The sequence below is a fragment of the Gymnodraco acuticeps genome, unplaced genomic scaffold, assembly GCF_902827175.1.
Source record: "Gymnodraco acuticeps unplaced genomic scaffold, fGymAcu1.1, whole genome shotgun sequence".
NCBI lineage: Eukaryota > Metazoa > Chordata > Actinopteri > Perciformes > Bathydraconidae > Gymnodraco > Gymnodraco acuticeps.
In genome coordinates this window covers 230,256-247,371 of record NW_022990720.1, presented here as the reverse complement: position 1 = coordinate 247,371, position 17,116 = coordinate 230,256, and the positions used below count along the sequence as shown (strand labels likewise).

At 40.1% G+C, this 17,116-nt stretch overlaps 3 protein-coding genes and 1 long non-coding RNA gene across 15 annotated transcripts; 1 reads left to right on the top strand and 3 right to left on the bottom strand.

Moving 5' to 3' along the window:
* Positions 1-2,693: 2,693 nt before the first annotated feature.
* Positions 2,694-9,366, bottom strand: LOC117556364. Of its 8 annotated transcripts, XM_034231663.1 has the most exons (13): positions 7,890-9,247; positions 7,680-7,766; positions 7,075-7,464; positions 6,739-6,851; positions 6,348-6,580; positions 6,047-6,225; positions 5,386-5,925; positions 5,165-5,283; positions 4,861-4,952; positions 4,635-4,749; positions 4,187-4,456; positions 3,891-4,049; positions 2,694-3,796 (listed from the first exon to the last, which is right to left on the bottom strand). In XM_034231663.1, the coding sequence occupies exons 8-13, from the start codon at positions 5,175-5,177 to the stop codon at positions 3,540-3,542; spliced, it is 906 nt and encodes a 301-aa protein (XP_034087554.1). In that variant the 5' UTR covers positions 5,178-5,283; positions 5,386-5,925; positions 6,047-6,225; positions 6,348-6,580; positions 6,739-6,851; positions 7,075-7,464; positions 7,680-7,766; positions 7,890-9,247; the 3' UTR covers positions 2,694-3,539. The 8 variants fall into 8 exon arrangements, 2 of the variants coding, with proteins under 2 accessions (XP_034087554.1, XP_034087553.1); XM_034231662.1 differs by having other exon boundaries at positions 6,348-6,851; XR_004570546.1 differs by lacking the exons at positions 2,694-3,796; positions 3,891-4,049; positions 4,187-4,456; ... (2 more) ...; positions 5,165-5,283; positions 6,739-6,851 and having other exon boundaries at positions 5,391-5,925; positions 7,890-8,159; positions 8,312-8,327; positions 8,909-9,254.
* A 43-nt stretch (positions 9,367-9,409) lies between these two features.
* LOC117556366 (G2/M phase-specific E3 ubiquitin-protein ligase-like) lies at positions 9,410-11,535 on the top strand. Of its 4 annotated transcripts, none has more exons than XR_004570548.1 (6): positions 9,410-9,515; positions 9,820-9,880; positions 9,980-10,013; positions 10,125-10,165; positions 10,566-10,637; positions 10,742-11,535. XR_004570548.1 is itself a non-coding variant. In XM_034231664.1 (6 exons), exons 2-6 carry the CDS (start codon positions 9,814-9,816, stop codon positions 10,753-10,755), a joined length of 228 nt encoding a protein of 75 aa, XP_034087555.1. In that variant the 5' UTR covers positions 9,418-9,515; positions 9,798-9,813; the 3' UTR covers positions 10,756-11,535. The 4 variants fall into 4 exon arrangements, 2 of the variants coding, with proteins under 2 accessions (XP_034087555.1, XP_034087556.1); XM_034231664.1 differs by having other exon boundaries at positions 9,418-9,515; positions 9,798-9,880; XR_004570549.1 differs by having other exon boundaries at positions 9,438-9,515; positions 9,802-9,880.
* On the bottom strand, positions 10,176-12,163 carry LOC117556367. The gene is made up of 3 exons (XR_004570550.1): positions 12,097-12,163; positions 11,326-11,431; positions 10,176-10,988 (listed from the first exon to the last, which is right to left on the bottom strand). It is a non-coding gene; the product is annotated as an uncharacterized LOC117556367 (long non-coding RNA).
* A 2,153-nt stretch (positions 12,164-14,316) lies between these two features.
* LOC117556370 (putative nuclease HARBI1) lies at positions 14,317-15,927 on the bottom strand. Of its 2 annotated transcripts, none has more exons than XR_004570551.1 (2): positions 15,788-15,927; positions 14,317-14,660 (listed from the first exon to the last, which is right to left on the bottom strand). XR_004570551.1 is itself a non-coding variant. In XM_034231670.1 (2 exons), the coding sequence occupies exons 1-2, from the start codon at positions 15,923-15,925 to the stop codon at positions 14,407-14,409; spliced, it is 1,194 nt and encodes a 397-aa protein (XP_034087561.1). In that variant the 5' UTR covers positions 15,926-15,927; the 3' UTR covers positions 14,317-14,406. The 2 variants fall into 2 exon arrangements, 1 of the variants encoding a protein (XP_034087561.1); XM_034231670.1 differs by having other exon boundaries at positions 14,317-15,462.
* Positions 15,928-17,116: the final 1,189 nt, after the last annotated feature.

Below are 17,116 nucleotides of genomic sequence, written 5' to 3'. Positions count from 1 at the left end.
TGTTTCTGTTGTGTATTTTTTGAAAAATTATTTCTCAATAGGGTAAAGCCTTTTAAAATGTTTGGTATGTTAATGAAAATGTGACAATCATTATTTGCAAGATAGATATCCATTTTTGTTATGGTCTTCTGTTTATGTCATGAATAATACTGGTACAATTTAAATTTGCCCAAAAACGTGGAAATGAGAGCAGACCAGATTTTCTAAATGCCAGGGCCTGGAACATCAGGAGCATCTCTAAAAGACGATATGTGACAGTCCTGCAGCAACGGACCATATGAGAAACATTATGTTTTGTAGCATTAAAACTGAAAATGTGGATTTGTCAGGTCAACATGTGACTTATCTGGTTTGCTATAACAGTTTCACTCCCCAGTTTAACTGTATTTGACAATCATTAAATCCACAAACATAATTTGGTAAATAAATCAAAGACAATAGTGTAAATAAGAAAGGTTTAGTTTTTGAAACTAGTAATGGGGAAGTTGATACATTAACTGTCAGCAAGTACATTTCTGTCATATTTAGAAGATAGGAAAAAAGGTGAATAAGTATTCTCTCTAATGTCGATTGATTTTACAGTGATATTTGCATTACTCATCAACTCCAAAACACAAGATTACACAACATTGATTGGTTTAAATTGTGTACAATGATTTTGTGTTTTTCCCCCTTCGATTCGGAGATAGTTTTTTCTGAGTTTAAGACGGCCGAAGACACTACACTACCCATAATCCTCAGCTATAATACACAGCAACATGTAAAACATGCAATTCATTGTTACTTTGTAATTCTACTCCACTACAATTCAGAGGTTAACCTGGTATTTTTACTCCACTACATTTATTTGAGTTACTTTGCAGATTCTGATTAATGTGAAACATAAACAACATCGTCAACATCAGACTTTAGTTACACCTGAGTACAATTCAGGGAAAGGTGATTGTCAAGTGCAAACAATCAGGAGAGATATTTGGTAGTGGGTGCTTGAGAAGACTAAACATTTATCTGCAGATCCCTATAAAGCTATTCATTACTCTTTATTCTCTAATCGTTCATTAAAGACTGTATGAAATGGCTATTTTCGACATATTTCCGAGTGTGCTTGCTTTTCTCTTTGGAGGTCATCACATAACGGCATTGTAATACACGGTTCGGCTGCATTAAATATTACATATCTGCCTTAGTTCGATATTTATAAACCCCTGTTGAGAAGACTTCTGGACAAACATGAGGAACTGAAAACGTGACGTGGATCATAAATATATCAGCCATTAAACAACATCTTACATTTCTTTTCACACAATACGTCTCCTTGCAGTATCAACACTAATTCAGCTGACTTTTGTATTTGATCCAATTGGTAGATAGGCTGTATTTACACCATAACGGTGCACAGCTGATATAAAGGGACACCTAGTGGTTAAAGCATGTTATTACATTTCATATTAATAGGATCCCTATAAAGTATTCATTACTCGTTATTCTCTACTAATTGTTAATTAAAGACTGTATATAATGACTATTTTGCACATCCCTTTCAAGATTTCAAGAATTTCTAAGGTTTATTGACATATCATATACACAACTACGGTGTAGTTATGCAATGAATGAAAAACTTGGCAGGTTCGTCAACACTGCATAACAAGACATCTATCAATATGTGTGTATACCTCCAGCAATAAACAGTCATATTATGCACATTTCTTATCTACATACATCTTATAAGAGTATAATTAATATGTAATATCAGTTAAAATAAGTGCTTAAACATAGTTAACATTAAAGGACAGTTGATTGTCAAGTCCCAAAACAAATTATGCAATATATTAGACTTTAAGTACTTTGTCAGGCTTAATATTTATCTGTAGATTTACCAAAGCTTTTTGCTTACATGTATTTAAAAGAAGACCTTAACTTAAAGTATTATTTCATATTTTAATAAAGCCTGATTAGTTTGTCTGATTTGCACATCCTCTATATTAATATCTGTGTACATCCAGCACTAAACTTGTATTGTAGAGATATCTTACAGTAGCCTATCTTCTTGATATTTTCTATTCTATATTTCTATCATTGACCTTCTACTTTCCCCCTATTTTGTATGTACTCTTAATATTTACATATTTTCATCAAATGTAATCCATTCAACCAAACAAGCAGCAGAGATTAGCAACACAACCTTACCTGCATTGCAACGACTCTAAACATGTAATAACTTGCTTTAACCACTAGGTGAATAATACAGACGTATAAAGTACACATGGTATACAATGCTATCAAAAACACATGTTAATGTACATATCTAACTATCATTATCAAGCACAATATGGACTATATGAGGCTTATGCATTGTACCAGGTGTAGGCTAAGTCAAAAACAGGCAACTGATGGTGTGTGAAAGGTCATTTATGAGGATGAAACAAATGAGGTACACAGAATACAATGCCATTTTATCTGTTTTATTATTAGTGTAGGACAGATATGTATAACACCTGAATATGTTTTATTCCTGTTATCACATAATTGTAGAAGATATAGCTATATTATTGCACTTATTTGAGTTCTATCTACACATGAATATCTGATTTGTAAAACATCACACAAAAAGGTTTATCCGCCCCCTCATGGTGCTAATCAATATGTGTGTTTGCTAAACAGAGATACAAACAGAACATGAGTGAACAGTCAAACAAATTGTTATCAACTTTATTGTTATGGGACATTGTTTACATAGTGTTTCAGAGTAGACATGTAATAACATCTGAATAAAATGAAATGATAGAAAATGCCTTCAACAACCTGAAGAAAAACTTACTGGACATACATATTAAGACATTAGGAAATGTCTCTTTTTTTTTTTGTCGGAGGGCCGCAGGTGACGAGAGGGGGTGTAGGGCTGAAGGAGGTCAGAGATGTATGGAGGGGCTAGGGAGTGGAGAAATGTGTAGGTTAGCAGGAGGAGTCTGTACTGGATGCGTGACTTGACCGGGAGCCAGTGAAGGTGGAGGAGAGTGGGGTTGTGTTGCCAGGGCTTAGTGCGGGTGAGGAGCCTGAATGCAGAGTTCTGGACGTACTGGAGCCTGTCCAGGGCTTTGCTGGTGACCCCGAACAGAACTCCATTGCAGTAGTCCAGACGAGAGGAGATGATGGTATGTATTAATGTTTCTGCAACGGGGTCGGGGAGAGAGGGCTGGAGTCTGGAGATGTTTCGAAAGTGAAAAAAAGCAGTTTTGACAGTAGACCTGATGTGGGAGTTGAAGGTGAGGCTAGAGTTCAGAGTGACGCCCACGCTGGATGGAGCAGCCATCGATGGTGAGGAGCAGATCTCCAACCTTCCGGAGCAGTGTTTTTGGGGCCACAACCATGAGCTCTGTTTTGTTTTTGTTGAGTTTCAGTAGGTTTGTTGACATCCAGGTTTGGATGTCGCAGAGGCAGTTGACTAGTGACAGTGGGGTAGCTGGGATGTACCTCTACTGATGTAGAGTTGGGTGTCGTCGGCATAGGAGTGGAAGTTGAGACCATGTTGGCAGAGTATTTCACAGAGGGGGAGCATGTAGATGATAAATAGAAGGTAGTCTGGAGGGGGCTTCACTGTGTGTCATCAGAGCTGTCAGAGTCGCAGTCAGAAGACTCATCTGAAACACTTTCAAGAAGCTGATGGTCTCTGTTCCAGTCAAAACGTGCTGGTAGCATCGTCTCGCATGAGTCTTCATTTCTCCGATGTCGTGCTGCTTTTTCCTGAACATGCTCTGGAGACCTTTCATTACGTCTTCGCTCAGGCCCAATGGTGAATCTTTAATGTATAGGATAAAGACAATATCAGTTATTTCATCACCTATCACTGATGTGTAAAGTCATGCAAAGTAAAAACGTAATATATACTGTACTTTGCAGGCAGGACAGCTCTTTCAGTGAATCACTGCGGGTTGAAAGGACCTTCCAGTGGTGGTTCATTTCTGTGACGAGAATCTTCTTCTCCTCCTGTAATCTCTTCACTGCCATGACAAGGTCGAACGCTCTTCTCTTTGTCCTGAGGTCGAAAGACTCTGGAAAGCATTTATGACAAAACATGAATTCATGTGTATGAAAGATCAACATTCAAAGAATCTATGAAGTCTTACATAGTTTTATATATCAGGTTTTCCACATTTGCTGTGAGCATTCAGCAGACTGGTGGACTTACCACTGTTTGGTAGCTGCCATGGCCAAGCTTTCTCCACAGACAGAATGGCTTGGAGGCACAGAGCTTCTGTGCTTGGAACCATTGAGTTGTATTTCTCAACTGTGGCTGTCAGGACCCCTTTCTCATCCCTGATCTTGCGGCGGATCCGCGAACGACCTTTGTTGCTGTCTGTGTCTTTGTAGAGACGCTGCGAACGTCTCTTGACACTTACTGTCAGCATTTCGATCTTGCTGGCCAAGGCAGCAGCATCCCTTGGGTTGTTTGTTGTTGCTTTTTAGACAACATAGGCGTATTAAGCACAGTAATTCACAATAACAGACATTTGATCAAATGTTTTAAGATTATTTTATTACATATGTTTCATGAAAAAATAAGTCTGAAAATCAAAAATAAATTGATAAATCATGACTCCAAAAAAGTTGAAAAACTTCATTAAGATTGTCCTCACTTTCTGCCCACTCATTCACATCTCTGATCCAGTCTTCCAGCTGCTTTTCAGTCACTGCCAACTCAGCCTTCATGGACTCCAGGTTCTGCAATTGCTTTTCCAGAGCTTTTGTGGTCTACAAACGTCAAACAATTAAAGACAAGTAAATACAGAAATCTACATTTAGGCTGCAGCCACAAATAATTCTAACTAAGAATATGTCATTCTTCTAAAACGATGTTATTACCTTCAGATATCTGCGGGACAGTGAGGTGGCCAAGTTGCTGACTTTTTGCTGATTCCAGCGCATGGCCATCAGCGTCAGCATGTCTGTACGTCCTGCAAAAGAGAATATCACGTTATTATTATTCCTCTTACTTCTTATACTGAAACTGGGGTTTATACTATATTGCCATCCTAAATTGTGCTCTATGGTCATAACCGTCAATGAGCTTTTATGAGTTTGTGTTGTTGGTGTAATTTGCTAGTGTAATCTGTGCCTTTCTGATTTTTTTTTGAAAACTGACAGTAAAGGTTCTATCGTAACTCACCTGCTTTTGACATGTGTTTTGTGGTCACTGCTATCCGAGAGAGGAAAGCATTGACCTGTTCCACCTCCTCCCCTAGGGTTAGTCCAGCCCCCTCTTGATATGCCCCCACTCCATTTCACCTGTTTAAAATATATTCAAAAGTACGACTCGTTACAACTTGTCACTATTCACATGGAGGTTTTTACATAAAGTGATTGTGTCACATGGTAACAATTCCTCACTTCACATTTGAAGTCATGCGCTTTGGCATGAAACACTGAGAGAAAGGGCTTCATGTCGAGAAGATGCTGGAGCTCTGGACAGCTTTTTGTGATTCTCTGGAGGTAGGGCCAATATTTGCAGGTCACATCCATGCAAAAGAACATACTACTGGCCAGCTTTGTCTGTAGGTACAAGGGATAAGCAAAGATTTCTCCCCTGTACATATTGAGGGCACAGAGGAGCACTCCATGTCGACAGACGGCAAGCTCTAGTCCCTCCTCATCCAGCTTGTTGGCAGATTGTTGGGAGGTCTCTCTGGCTGCCGACCACTGTCCTCCACAAACACCTCTTCCGGAGACCTAATATATAAAAATGTATTGATGAAAATGGTGCAAAGACTTACATAACCAAACCCTTCATTAGGATATTATATTCTATTATACGTAATTAGAGTCTGCAATATTAAATGTTTGGTTGTGGTGTGTATATAGTCCACAAATCTTGAGACGTCTTCATCCCTGGCTATAAAGACACCGTCAAAGATGGCCTGTTCCTCAGATCTAAATAAATCAAAGGAGCAATGTATGACATCTCAGATTATAAGGTTGATTAGTTCACATCAAGATACTTTTGTTTCGTTATCTGTTCAAATACTGTGACATTATATATTTTCTATAGTACCTAGCTGCATTCTTGAAACGGTAATGCTTGCGGTTTCCATCCACGGAAACTGCAAGCATATCAGGGCTGCACGCAGGACAGGTGAAGGGCTCCTCCTTGCACATGATGTCCACCTCATAACGCACAGCCTCCCACTCAAAGAAACTTTTGATGAAGCTGTCAGTTGAGATCTTTCCAGTCTATAACAAAATAAGGACATCAACAGTCAATATGTCAAAAATAAATTATAAATTATAAGGACACAGCTTACAATTTGTACAATACAAATAGATCAAAAAGGACAAGTAACTTCAATACTCACACGGCCGAAGCGTAACGTTCACTGATCTAGCATCCTTAAATATGCCAGAAAGGATAGTCCAGGTGCAGCCATTTTCATTTCTTCAAATGAGAAGAAAACATCTGTGGCATAAATGGTGGCGAAGTGAAGGGTAGCTGGCCAGTAGTCACTCCGAAGAAGGTCGTCAACACCAGTCGTCCATGTCGCAGCGCATGCTTCACAAGCCAACTCTGGCATGCTTAGCTCATGGCGTCCTTAAAAAACAGACACAGTGTTTTTAATACATTTGGTATTCTTTACTCAATACCCATGTTAAGTTTTAATAAACAAGCTATCCCACATGTCTTTGAGAAGGGTTGGATATTATCAAGAAGAAACTTCAATAACATCTATCTTAAGAAACAAGACCAACATTCTTCCCATTCTTCCCATTCATTGTGATCACAGTCACAGTCTCTCCTGGCTTGAGGCTCAATGACTCTGAACCACAGATGTGGTCCGGGATCTCCACAGGTACAAACCGCACTGGAAACAAATTCAAATGGAAATTAAAAATAATTTGTCTTTTTTGAGAAATACATTATTGTTATGTGACAGATTTAGGATTTAACTTTACATCAGAAGATTAAAAAGAGACTTAAGCACACTGCTGGGAATTATCACAGAGATCTTCAGGAAGCTCACATTTTCAAAATGAAGTTCTCAACAAGTCCAGCAAGAAAATGTACATTCACAAACCAAAACTTACCGCAGGAGCAAAGGGCCATATTTACTACATGTGTTGTTGGGGCCAATGGCTGGAAGTAACCTGCAGTAGTAGCATCTCTGTTGTGGAGGGGGTGTCTGGTGTGCATGCTGACATCACAGTCAGCACAGAAGAAGGGATGTGGTCGGCAATCTCGGCACCGGACAACAGACGTTTTGCTCCAACACTGTTGGCAAATGTGTGTTCCCACATTTGCTTGGGCCACTACGGTGTTAACCAGATGTGGTCTCGCTGCCCTCCAGCTCTCTAAAAAAAAACTTTTTCGAGTGCTCCAGTTGGTCGACGCCAGCAGAGAAGCACTTGGGGTTTGTGCTACCACCTCATCTCCTGTAGTATCGCTCAGAGACTGCTGGAGATCTCGTAGAAACCCCTCTGTTAAAATGGTACAATAAATAAATAAATATAAAATAAAGTCCAAAGCATGATTATTTTTCTTTAAAACATACTGGATGGAGTAGTCTTGAAAGCTGTAACTACTGTGTTCTTAATTCTAGCAAATGACGAAGTTTAGAAATGAAGTACGTATCACATAAAGATACAAGTATGAATATGTGTTTCGGGCTAACCAGACCAAATGAAGTACATACCAACAGTCTCTGGAGCGATAGCTGGAGCAAATACCAGATCACAGTCAGGAGCATCAACGGGGGGATCAGTTTTACGACTGCAGCCAGCTGTATCAGAAAAAATAGTTTTTTCATTTATACCATTAAATTGTACTACTTTTCCCTTACCAAGAGTTATGTTTTCATTAATTCATATATTCAAGTGCCTAGAAATGTATATCTTATACTGACCCTGATTGGAGTCATTCCGGGTTGAACGTGGTCTTGCAAAGATCAAGTCTCCCTCACTGTCTCTCTTCTTCCAGCACACCTTTCGCACTGATAGCACTGCTGTTGCTGCTGTTGCTGCTGCTTCCAGTTTACAAAGCAAATCATCAGCACTCCGTTGGTCATCCCTGAACTCTTTCTGCTCAACCAGCTCATCTGCGCTTCTCAGGAGATCCTCGAGAACAGGATCACTCATTATAGTGAAGAGACACAGACAGAGACACAGACGAAAGACTGACAACAGAGTTAGACGGAGAAAGAAAAAGAGAGATAGGAAGAGGCTATGAAGTACAACACAGCAAGGACAGTTTAACAAGACAGACGTGGCTCTTAAAAGTGCCTTTGGGTTGTTTGGAGTTTGGAAAAATCAAGGGTTGTTTTTTGGAGAACAAATTGCAGGATCTGTTGAGAGAAAACAACATCATTTAGAAACTCAAAACTAAACAAACAATGCCAGTGTAATTGTTGTTGTTTACAACTTTTCTACTTGTCTGCGCTGCTGGCTTCCTCCAAGTTTACAGTAAAATAAACTGGTGGTGTGACCAATGGCCATTTACAATTATTAATACTATTACTATTATTAGCATTAGTCTATATTTTGGTTGAAACTAAGCCAGGAAAAAAAAGAAAAACATAAATAATAATAAAAAAAATATATAAATAAAATCGAATTAAAAAAGAAAAGTTCGATTATGGGGAGACTGTAACGAATATTCGAAAAATCGCTGGCATCCCTACTTACTTCTGTTGTCATTAAAGGTATTTTCACACCATCGCAAAGCAAAAACACTGCCACCAGTCATTTAAATAAGTAATGTGTACAACTATTATAAAAGTATTATTATTATTAATAATAAAAACACATGTATACAAAGTATTATTAAAACTTATTCATAATGTATAACCACCAGTATTTGTTAATATAAGTAATTGTTAATACAAATAGATATACTTGAACTTTAAATTGTGCAAGCAATACTTACTTAAAGTAGTACTCGCCGTGAGCTAGCTAGCTAGCTAGCTCACAGCTAGCTAGCTCATTTGTTATATTTGGATAATACCCTATATTATTTAGTTACTATACCCCTCAGAAAGGTGCCAGAAACAACATTGGCAACGATTAGATTATTATTATTATTATTATTCGTGGCTAAATTGATCGTATTTCATATAACTATCGTACGGTGGCCGGCAGGTGCAAACGCGGAACAACGGCCCAAAACAAATACATTAGCAGGAAACAGCTGCAAATCCTCAAATGAAAAACAAACAAATCCTGAAAACAAATACAACCAAAAAACGCTGCATTTCCAGAAATGATGCAAACTAAATACAACACACAAACCCCGAAAACAAACGCAACAAAAAAACGATGCAAATACCAAAACGACAAGCAAAGTCCAAAGCACGTACAAATCCCAAAACACATACAAAAAAAAACATTCCGGAAGTGTTCCAGGCCTCTAGGGGGCGCGCTACGTGGAACAGATTGATGTCTGACCAGACATAGAGGGAACGAACAAGAGTGCTGCAAATTGAAGCCGGAGGAAACGAAGTTGATCGAAGTGGAAAAAGACGATATATAAAAAGGTACGTTTTGTTTTGATACAAAGAGCGTCATATTTACCCAGCTAGCGTTAGCTTGTTTGGTGAAAGAGCTTGCAGGTCAAGAGACAGCACTGTCTGTGCACCTAAATGTAACTCTTGACATCATATAGATATATTATAGGTGCAGAGAGGAGTTGGTGTATTGTGCTTCAATGTAAATCCTAATGTGAGAGTTAAAGGACGGTCAACAATATAATGTACCTTGGTCAGTTTGGATTTATCGTGGCATTTATTCTTAATTAAAGTGAATTTATTTTATTTCAGTCAGTCATTTGTGTGTATGCAGGTGTGGGACATTCCAAATGTTCCAAAAGTGAGCACTCCACGAATGGACAACAGTTTGCAGGGTAAAATAAAACATTGTCAACATATTATTTTGTGCCACAAGAAGCAGAATGTTTTAACAGTACAGTAGTTTGAATATATTTGTTGTTATCCTTTATCAGACCTCTCAGGCACCCACAACCAGCGTCTGATCGGGTAAGACTAATTACAAATGTAATTATACCATGTAGGTTTGAATTTGTGAACATGAAATCAATAAATACCTTTGTGTGCACTTATTTCCTGGGTAAAAATTCCCCATTCCAGGAAGAGGTCCAGTCTGCCCCGGGTCAGAACCACTTCTACAGGTAAACCATGTTGACAGTTGCATCGTGACACAGTTGTTTGCTGTGTATCTTTATTTTACATTTGTTTGTTTGTATAGCCTCCAATCACAGTGGGTAACATTGCCAGGGAGCAGAACAATTGTACTTTTATACATTTCCAAATGACACCCACAACATCTGACATCTTAGTGAAGACGATACAAAAAACACCCACAAATATTTTTCAAAGATCAGATATTTTTTGTTGCATCCATTTCAAATGTTTACAAGGATTGTGCAGGAGTATGACAAAGTGCTGTTGTCAGTTTAGAACCCAATGTATTGAAAAAACAGGAAGAGGATCGACATCCTTTTGTAAATATGACTGTCATCCATATATTATGTATTTGAAAGTAATTATTCAACTGTCTTCTCACTGCAGCAACTACACAACTGTGTATGCACTTATCATTATTGATAGCCAGTCTGAGCCAGAAGACAACATGGAGCAAAGGTATTAATTGTTACTATTACCACTTGATTTTTCTATTCTATACTGTAAATCTTATTACTAGCTTCATCATTTAATATTACAATACATCACTTTGTCTTTCCCAGCACAGAATACCTGACTGCGGCACACATTGTTGCAGAACTCTCTGCAGAAATAACAAATACATCTTGCAGCAGGTTCAATATTAATAGAGCCAGTGTGTGGGATGGAGCAATCCGCGGCTTCAAAGGTGCCTCATTCGATCCCTCTCATGAGATGTCAGTTAAGTTCACTGATGATGAGGGACACACTGAGGATGGAGGGGACACTGGTGGTCCCAAGCGTGAGTTCCTGACCCTCCTTATGGAACGCCTGAGAATGAAGAAAACATCACGTCAGCAACTGTTTGTGCCCCATGGCGGTGTGACTTTCCCAGCCGCTCACTGTCTCAAAATCTGATTCTAAATGTATAATGTTCTTTATAAAGATAGAACTAATACACAATTATGAATGTATAATATAAGCTGTTTTGTGTATTTAATCATGCATTGGTCTACAATTTAATGATGGCTTCTACATATTTCACATAAACAGACAATGAAAAAATGTGTCCTTCATGCTGATAACTAGTGTATGCATCTGCCAATTAGTATTCTAAACAGAGTAGTGTGTTGAATCCTTATTTCTTGCATTTGAAGAATGAACTTACTGTTGTGTTCAGCTTCTGCCACAAACTGTACATGTTTGCCACAGGAGCCACAGAACACTTGAACTGTTCCCAGATGCTGGCCACAGAAAGGACAAAACATGGCGGCCTGAAAAGACATACATTGATGTAGTAAATCCATTTAATCAAGTTAATCAAAAACACATAGTCTAAATAGTGGTTAGCTAAATAAATAGAAAGATACATCATGTTTACCGTTGAATCTGTGTTCTCTCTCTCCTTGAATGTCTCTATATTTGTTCTTGAGCATGTCTAATGCACACTACTCTCCTGTCATTACTTTGTCCCTCTTCACATGTTGTCACATCTCTCTCTCTCTCTCTCTCTCTCTCTCTCTCTCTCTCTCTCTCTCTCTCTCTCTCTCTCTCTCTCTCTCTCTCTCTCTCTCTCTCTCTCTCTCTCTCTCTCTCTCTCTCTCTCTCTCTCTCTCTCTCTCTCTCTCTCTCTCTCAATTCAATAGCTTTATTAGCATGACCATAGTTACAGGTAATTGCTAAAGCTCTGTATAGTTGCAACATCTATACACAAATATATACATATAAACAAACTGCTAAGAATTCAAATGTCCTTTTTCCGCGGTACTCACTACGGCCCGTGTTATTTGCCTGCACTTGATTTGTCATCTCTTTTAACAATGTTCTTCCCTCACTTTATCTTCTCTTCACGTGAAGCTCTCCTCAGCTGGTGTAGTAGTTAGGCACGCTCACGCTAGCTATATAAATATGACGCTCTATGTATAAAAACAAAACTTACCTTCTTATATCTTTCTCCACTTAAATGAACTTTCTTTCCTCTCGATTTCCATCACTCTTGTTCGTTCCCTCTATGTCTGGTCAGACATCAATCTGTTCCACGTAGCGCGCCCCCTAGAGGCCTGGAGCACTTCCGGAATGTTTTTTTTGTAAGTGTTTTGGGATTTGTATGTGCTTTGGACTTTGCATATCATTTCTGTAAATGCAGCGTTTTTCTGTTGTATTTGTTTTCAGGGTTTGTTTGATTTTCATTTCATTATTTGCAGGTGTTTCCTGCTTATGTATGCGTTTTGGGCCGTTGTTCCGCGTTTGCGCCTGCCGGCCACCGTACTATGGCCCATTCCCAAACCGCCCCCTACACCCTACCCCTCCGTTTGCGCGTTCACGCGAAGGGTCCGCCATATTGAGGGCTGGTCCAAAGCAATCAGGGCGGAGGCGTAGTGGGTTATAAAAGCCTCCGACAGCGAGTTTCCACGGATGCAGGCTTGATAATCTCACTCCACAGGTGTGCAACCGTTTTTCGGGCATGGAGGAAACAACGTCATACAAATGTGAGTTCCATGTGGTTATTTTTTGATAAATAATACGTTGCCTTAACTAAAACATGCCTTTGTGAACATGTATTTATAAATCTACACGTGTTAATTTGATTTGCCAAGATTACATTAGATTTTTATTTTGAAGATGTACAAATCTAAATCGGAATCAAACTAACAACACATGTGTCAATTCATGTATCCATTCACTTACGAAATCGGTTTAAACTTAAGTGTGATTTGTAATTTCAGGGACTGTGGTAAAAACCAAGGCACTTATTGCTTTAAGAATGGACAAGGACGACCTGTTCTGCAAAAAACGCAATGCTGCTAAAGAAGCATGGGAGTGAGTTATGCACTCAATTCATATTTTGTGCAATGAAAGTAATGAATGTGTACTGTGGGTCATTGCCTTAACACCAATATATATTGTTTAAATATTCTATGATAACAGGTCAATCATTAAGGAACTGGACCTTGGGCAACATGTGTCTCACAAACAGGCCTCCAAGAAATGGGAGAACCTAAAAAAGAAATACAAGGTAAATGGTGTATTGTTATTGTAAAACATGTTTGTTTTTGAAAAAGCTGAACAAAGATTTCTAACATGCATTTGTTTGCAATAGGAACTTAAAAGGACTGGAACAGGGACTAATCAGGAGGAATAAATCCCCTGCAACATGGCCCTTCTTCATGGCCATGGATGAGGCCATAGGTGCAATGCCTTCAATTAGTCCTCCTGTCCTTGTTGCCTCAGCCTTGGCAAACCCCACAATCCTCTTTGATCCGGAGGCTGCTTCCTGCTCCTCTTCCTTCCCCCCCCCCCAAATGTGGCTGATGATCCAGACCCCTCACCACCCTCATCACTGTCTGAGGCTGGAACCACCCAGCAGCCCCCCCCCCAAAAAAAGAAAAGGTGCTATGGGAGTGCTGGAGTGCCTAGAACGCAAGGCAGAAAAAGAGGACGAACGCCACAGAGAAATAATGCAGCACTCAGATACATTTCTAACCCTGTTCGAAAAAAATGCTCGACAAAATGTGATTTATTTTTTCCCCCCCACCATTGGCCATTTCTATGTTTGATTATTGATGTTACTTAAAATACGTTTTTGTTCGCTTGTATTATTTATTTGGAAGACAATAAACCTAATTTAACGTACTGTCCTTCATGTCTTCAATATTGTATGGGATATAGTGAATACAGGTAGACGGGTGATGAAGGTGACATGGCGTTTGCTTGATTGTTAGATGGCTACATCGTTCTGTGTGGGTTTCATAATGTAGAAGGAAAAGTTTTGCACAAAGTAATGTTGTGCACGGAACTAAAGTGTTTTTTCCAAAGTCTGAAGATTAACCCTGAATATCAGCATTTTAAATAAAGATATGTCTGTGCGCTTCATAGGTATAAGGCATTCAAATATACATGCCATTTACGGTCTTAATTGCTCATGTCAAACCATTTGCAGAGTTTCACTCAAAAACTAAAGTGATTGTATTAGAAGACCTGTGTTAATTTTCTGAACCTTTGCTCTGTGCTCGTGATTGAATGATCCAAGAGGTAAGGACATTTGTCTCCAATTTGGGATTATAGAGAAAGACAATTCAGGAAAACCAAGTTTGAAATCAACGGTGCACAGGTTTATTTTACCTCTTTTCTCTAAAGTGAGAAGTGGAGCTCACTAAAACAAACAAAATTAAATCAGGTATGTGTGCACATCATTTCAAAAACACAAGTTAACAGACAACCACGTTTTTCCAAAAAAAAATAAAGTTCATTAGATGTAATCGTGCTCTCTCAGGTGTGGTGCCATTTGGACAGGAGCAGAGAGTTGTGCAGCAATCCTGTTCCTTAGGTGGTGTCCAGGACTTTCCTGTCCACATGCTGCGGCAGGGGGAGGACTCTGGTCCCCATCTTCAGGGGGGAAGGCTTCAAAGTCCTCAAGGACATTGTTCATGTCTATGCACAGATTGTGCAGAAATGCACAACATGCAATGATGTCAGGGGCAAAGCTTGGACTGACCTCCAGCGCTTTGAAAAGGGTGGCCCTCCAGCGAGCCTTCATCCTTCCAAATGCTCTTTCCACCACAGACCGAGCCCTGGCATGATGCCTGTTGAATCTGGCCTGCACCTGGCCGAGAGGGACCTTGTAGGGTGTGAGTAATCCCACTGGTTTTTCCAGGCAGGGATAACCACCGTCCCCAAGGAGGAACCAACCAGCTGGGATAAACAGTGCCTGGCAGAAGATGGGGCTGTTTCGCAGTACTCTGGCATCATGAACGGAGCCTGGATAGCCGATGAAGCCATCCAGGAATCTCCCAGTTGAGTCACAGATGGCCTGCATCTGGATGGAAGGAAACAGCTTGTAATTGATGTACTCCTTGTGGTACTCGTTTCCTGGAGGTTTGATGCAAATATGGCATCCATCAATCGCACCAGCAGCACGGTGAAATGCAGGACTCTTTGCAAGCTGACAGAAGCCATCTGCAATCTCTGGCAGCTCATCTGGGGTTGGCAGGGAAATGAGGGTCTTCAGGTTGGCCTTTATCTTCCCGGTGACGTGTTTGATGATCCTGTGGACCGTCGATTTGGGAATCCCGAATGCTGAACCCACCACAGAGAGTGATAGTCCATGGGCCAAGCTGTAGAGGAGAACAAGCACCTCGATGTCTTGTCCCCATCCGTGGTCCTTTGGGGAGGAAAGCATCTGCACTAAATACACCACACTAGATCGCTTAACTCTAAAGTCCTTCTTTAGACAGGCTTCAGGGTTGGCATACACGGCGAGAATTGGGGCAGTGGCATTGAGCTGCATGTAAAGACCTTTGCCCCCCTGTAAAAGACAAACACAGGACACAGTATTGTTCAATAACTATACTCCAACACACACACACACACACAGCTCTGTAAACAAGTCTGAGACCAAGTCAAATTAACCTTTCCTTTTTTATTCTATAAACTACTGACAACATTTCTCTGTGTTGGAATTCTACAGACACTATACAGATATACACGTATAGCTTATAAGGAAAGAATAAATGAATGTATATCACAATATATCTAAATATCTATTTGTATTACACATACAAAGTTCATAGGCTACTATATAAGAAATAAAGTGAAGATAATTGTTGTATTAGCAATATTGAAATGTTTACCTGCCACTGGCACATCGCTAAAATGCGCCTCAACCTTCTGCGCCTTCTGTTGGATCTTGCCATTGCACCCGCTAACAGGCGACGGATAGCAACGCAGGTCAATGCAGCCGACAGATGGAGATGTGAGTTGGACACCATGACGTCCGTGTCCGTTTCCGTTTCCGTTTCCTGCGGAGAGAGGGGAGGCCGTCCCAAAGCTTGCCGCTGTATTTATACCCTTAACCCTTAATGGAGGGAACTTCATTCAGCTGTGAGTGTGCCTACAGACGGAGTTCACTCCGTCACGGAGGGGGAGGGTCGAGGGAGTGGTTTGGGATTGGGCCTAAGTGTTACCCATGCGCTTACCTTGATTCTGAAGAACGCGACTCCAGGTTTGGTCACGTAAAGTGCAAAGGTATGCCGTCTTTACGACGGTACCTGAGGATTGTGGGTAATGTAATCGCAAAGCTCTCCAATATGGTCGTCACAACAATAGCTGGGGATTGTGGGTAGTGTAGTCTCTTTGGCGCTCCACATTTCAGAGAAAACAAGTTGTTTCTCAGAATTGAAGGGGAAAAACACAAAAGCATTGCACACAATTTAAACCAATCAATGTTGTGTAATTAACAAGGATAATCTGGTGATTTTTAGTCGATGAGTAGTGCAGATATCACTGTAAAATCAATCGACAGTAAGGGGAATACTTACTTCCGGGTACAATTCTCCGTTATCCAATGGCAATGGACGCTCACATTACCTTTAAGGGCAGCCGACACAAACGAATGCCGTGCTTCCCTGAGCGTCAAATATCGCCGCAGATGGGAATACATTGCAATCAGTTGAAAGCTATTTGCGTCCCTTTATGACGCTGAAGGAGCCTAGGAGCGTCACAACTGGACGCCACGGACACTGACCAAACGTCGTTATTGGACGCTTAGGGAGTGAGAGTGTGTTGTTGTGGGTGCTGTTCTAAAAACATCTGTAACATAGATGGCTCGGGGCGGGCAAAGTAATCTATGTCCTCCTGCTCTTTGCTCTCCTCACTCTCGCTGACACTCTCCTCCTCTGGGGATGCTACCTGGCTCAACACAATGATACAGAATGAATGGATTCCCTGATAGAGGTCCATACAAATAGGCATTGACATAACAATACCACACAGTTAATGGTCAAAACTACATGTGTGCCTCCATTTTTTATCTATTTCTATATTATTCATTCTATATATTGTCAATCAAAACTACCACAAAAAGCTGACTATACAAAAAATGTTCAGGTCCCAGAAGACCACTGTTGCCCGTATAACCAAATAAGTAAATAAACTAAAAAAAACAAGCTGCCAGCTGACAG